A 4,427-nucleotide genomic window follows, 5' to 3' on the forward strand; every position below is an offset into this window, starting at 1 on the left:
AGTTTATTTCTTCAAAGTACTGATAACTAAGTACCTGACAATTGGATCCACAGTGACAAATGTTATATCTAAAATGACTTAACTAATACAATTTCAAAGTACCATTAGCAGAGATCACACAGAGTGTAACATGGTACTTTCAATGCTATCTTCTGGAAGAACAGTTAGGTCTCCAAAGCATGGGACTTCAAACGGGCCATTTAAACAGGAAGATTATCAATGACTAATGTACTCAATGGGAGGCCTACAGGTCAAGGTATTCAGTGATTAAGTGGCCTACGTACACCTTACAACTTTTCTGTAAGATATTTTCAAATTTCTTACAGATTTTTTCAAATATCAAATATAAGAGAAAGCCTATTTTAAAAGTCTCTTAGGTATTTTCAATGGTTTCTGAATTATCTGTAGGAAACTCTGACTTACTTGTATAGAGTTTGATATGTGTACCCACCGTTAAATCCAAATCGTGTTTTAAATTTATTTATTTATTTATTTATGGCTGTGTTGGGTCTTCGTTTCTGTGCGAGGGCTTTCTCTAGTTGTGGCAAGTGGGGGCCACTCTTCATCGCAGTGCGCGGGCCTCTCACTATCGCAGCCTCTCTTGTTGCGGAGCACAGGCTCCAGACGCGCAGGCTCAGCAGTTGTGGCTCACGGGCCCAGTTGCTCTGCGGCATGTGGGATCTTCCCAGACCAGGGCTTGAACCCGTGTTCCCTGCATTGGCAGGCAGATTCTCAACCACTGCGCCACCAGGGAAGCCCCAAATCGTGTTTTATATCAAAATTTATGTTAAGGAAAGTCAAGTTACTTGACCTTTGGTCTGTCAAAGTGTTCCTCAGGTATGCTTTGAGACGCTTTCGCCCATTTTCATAGCGTTCATTCTCAAACTTCATCACAGGAAGAATACATAGGACCTTCAGCAATGCATAAACATTAGGAAAAAACTTGATGTCTGGCAGATGAAGGGCTTCATAAATAGTGGATGGAAGTTCTATATCTTTCCACGTTTCCACCTGATTCTCCAACAATGCAACTCAGCAGAGAGTGTGTCAGGATTAGGTAAATCACTTCTGTACATGTCAGCATGATGCTCCTCTGATGTATTGAATTTAAGCTGTCCCATGACAGAGGGTACCAGAGGTAAGCATTTAAGAGCTTTGAGGTGTTGTTCTGAGAAGATATCTTTCAGTTCCTGAATAATGTGTTCCACTGTTGGAACACTTAGAGTTTCTTTATAGTAACTCTCAGAGGTTAGCTGAGATTCCAGGTTACTGTGCTGAGCTCTGCGAAATTTCCCTGGGAGTTTCATCTGAATATCAAGTTTGGCTGCCAAATTTGTGGCTTCCTCAAACCAAAATTCATGATAAACTTCGATATTTTCCATCACTTCATTTAGTGAATGTAGCACTGCAGTCACACTACTGGCTGCAAAGAAGACATCAGAAGTTTGCCCCTGAAGATTTTTCCCAAAGGCTCTTGTAAAAGATAGAACATTTTTAAGAACAACAATGGTAACGATGAAATCAGAATCTGTTACTACACTACAGGGTAAAAATGCTCGGCCAGCTATACAGTTATTCCATCTAACATTTGTGTCACTATTTATACCATCTAAACATAAAACAAGTGCTTGTAGCAGGTCCACTAAGATTTCAAAAGCATCATGCCTGCCTGTCCACTGAGAATGGCAAATTTCCTTCAGTTCTTTGCCCCTTTCTTCGTTGTTCTGAACGAGGACAGAAATTACATCGTCGAGCTCTAAAAGCAGTTGTGGTGACTGATGGAAAAAAGAACAAACTTTCTCAATTGTTCCTAACGCGACAGATACTCCCATAACAGGCACTGATTTTGCCAACCACATATTTAAGGCACAGGAAGAGCAGAGTATGTACATAGCTTGGGGATATTTCTCTAAAAGTCTAGAAGCAACAACTTTCATTTTGGAAGAAAATCCACTGGACACAGTGTAAGCCTGGCCACAACAGTACCCCATGTTGAATCCCCACGTCTCAGTTATCGTAGTGTGAAATTTCACAGCCAGAATTTCTGCATCAGCTTCATAAGGCAGGAAGCCCACAGATTCCTCTCTCAGGTTGTGACAACAAACCTCACCAACACAGGCAGGTGCTCTTCCCCTGCTATGTCCACCGCATCGTCAGTGACGATGGAAAAGAAGTGAGAGTCTCTCACCTCCCTGAGGGTTTCTTCCCGGATGCAGCTCTCACAGATCTCTAGCATCTGTTTCTGCTGTGTTTTCGAACAGAACAATGTGTTAACTGCTGTTGTCTCCAAGCGCCTTCTCAGAACCTCTTCAGAATGGATCCGGCACTCCAGCAGGGCTTGAAAGTTATCAGGAGTAAAGAGACCTTCTGGGATTTCATCAGCTTCATGTCCATCCAGAGGTGTGTTCTGTTTTCCTGTAAGAATCAAAATTTCAAATAAAGATTTTAAGTATTCTTTGTTTTCCTTCTCTTCAAGGGTTAAAGGTAAAATGTCTTCACCCTGCTCTTCACCCCCTTCTTCTGCACTGGGGTTCTGAGCATTGCTGTTGTTTATTTCCTTATGTTTTCGTTCCTGTTCAGAAGTTTCATCAATTTTTTTCTGTTTCAGTGTCCTGATTTCATCTTCACTCAATTCTTTTATTCGTTTTCTGTGTCTGCTGTGTGGATTATTCAAATGGCTGGTAAGATCAAATATTGTTGGTATTGCATTATCTCGAAGAACTGTCCTATAAGGGCTAGTTCTACAGATCATAGACGTCTCAAAGTGTTTGGCACACAATCGATAGTGTTTATTTAGTTGATCAGGTGTTCTGTCTTCTAAGTCTGCTCTCCTACAATTCTCCACCCACTTCTGACATCTGGCTGGATCCCGCGGGAACCTGTAAAAGGCCAGGTCCGACTGCGAGCTCTTGCGCGTGCAGTTGGGGGCCGCGCGGAAGTTCGGCATCGTTGTCTGCCCGCCGGCTGGCCCAGCCTTCCCCTCCCCGCCTCCTCAGGGCAGCCCGCCTGTCGGGGCGGGGCCGGGGAGGGGAGCCAGGCTGGCGCGCCGGGGGGAGGGGCCCCAGATTTTTGTTTAAAAGTACTGATATAAATATCCCAGACTATCAATTTGCGGTCACACAATGATGATTTCCTTAGAGAAAATGCTTCTAATTGGACTTTTTGGGTCAAAGGTTATTGGCATTTTAGGGGCTTTTTATATATATTATCTAATTACCCTCCGGAAAGAGAATTGGACTTCAGTTTCAGACTCGCAAGCAGTGTGAGCAGCTGTCTGGTCACTGAACCTTTACCAACACTAGATATTGACCATTGGTACCTTTTCATATCTTTATTGAAGTCATATTAATTAGCTACACTAGAGGATTATAAAATAATAATAGTTACACACTGGCCCCTTCCTAATGCCAGATCCTAAGCTGAACACTTTACACACAAACATTTCCCTTAAAAGTCCCATCCATCCTGGGAGATGGTGTTATTAACATCCCCATCCTTTAGATGAGAATATGAAGATAAGAATGGTTAAGTAACTTGCCTAAACTCTCATAGCTAGTAAGTGGCAAATTTGAAACTAGGATTGTGTGATTTCAAAGTTTGAGTTTTTACTGACAAAACCATCCTGCTTCAATAGCATAAGTTTTTAGATGCTGCATAATCTGTCTTAAGTTGATTCCCCAGAAAGGGTTTCAGACTTTGAGATCTGTGTGCAGGAGAATTATTGGGGAGTGCTCTTGGGAATAGTCCCTGGGTTCAGGGCAGGGGCAGAGAAGCAAGATGGGCACAGAGGGAGAAGTTAAATAGCAAAGCAGTTGTGACAAAGGCCTCAGCGAGTTCTGGAGCCAGGGTTGGGGTGGGAGGTGCTTCAGAGCATCCTGCATTGGGGCCAGAAAGCCAGACCTTCATAACCCTGTCATTGAATGTGGGCCTGGCCGGATAGTGACTTAACCCTGGATAAGGCAGCTCCGTTTGCCCAAAGGCAAGTCCCAGAGAGGCTCCGCTGTGAGCTGTCAGGCAGGAATGAGTGCCTTGGTGCTGAGTGGGGGTATTAGCAGCACAGCACACATCCCCTCAGAACTCAGAAACAGTTGTTCAGGGGACTGACCAGATGAGTCAAGCATAGGCCCAGAGTCCTGCCTGTCTTTAGTCTTTCTGGGAAAAGTATAGTTTTCCAAGGAATTTTTCCTCCTTTTCTGGGACTGGCTGGAGAGGGTCATTGTCACAGCTGTATTCAGCTTCAGAATGTTGGTGGTGGGGGTGGAGGAAAGAACTGAGGCTGTGGTCAGGAGTCCACTGGTCACTGTTCATTAGCTGGTGATGTCACAAAGGGTCTTGTGGGAGGCAATTTCTGGTGCCCTGTGCCAGTACCCCTCTTTCACTTCAGGAATCACCTTGCCCCATTTTCAGCTCATATGGTTTTATGGGGC

The 4,427-nt window shown here is 43.9% G+C and overlaps 1 protein-coding gene across 1 annotated transcript; it reads right to left on the reverse strand.

Annotated features, from left to right (window-relative positions):
• Positions 1-233: 233 nt before the first annotated feature.
• LOC101321340 (52 kDa repressor of the inhibitor of the protein kinase-like) lies at positions 234-2,947 on the reverse strand. Its single transcript, XM_033855140.2, is given in 4 exon segments — positions 234-474; positions 774-1,001; positions 1,004-2,098; positions 2,101-2,947. Coding segments are annotated over 4 exon segments (2,271 nt in total). The 3' UTR covers positions 234-373.
• Positions 2,948-4,427: the final 1,480 nt, after the last annotated feature.

The sequence above is a fragment of the Tursiops truncatus genome, chromosome 3 (assembly GCF_011762595.2).
Source record: "Tursiops truncatus isolate mTurTru1 chromosome 3, mTurTru1.mat.Y, whole genome shotgun sequence".
In the NCBI taxonomy this organism is placed as follows: Eukaryota; Metazoa; Chordata; class Mammalia; order Artiodactyla; family Delphinidae; genus Tursiops; species Tursiops truncatus.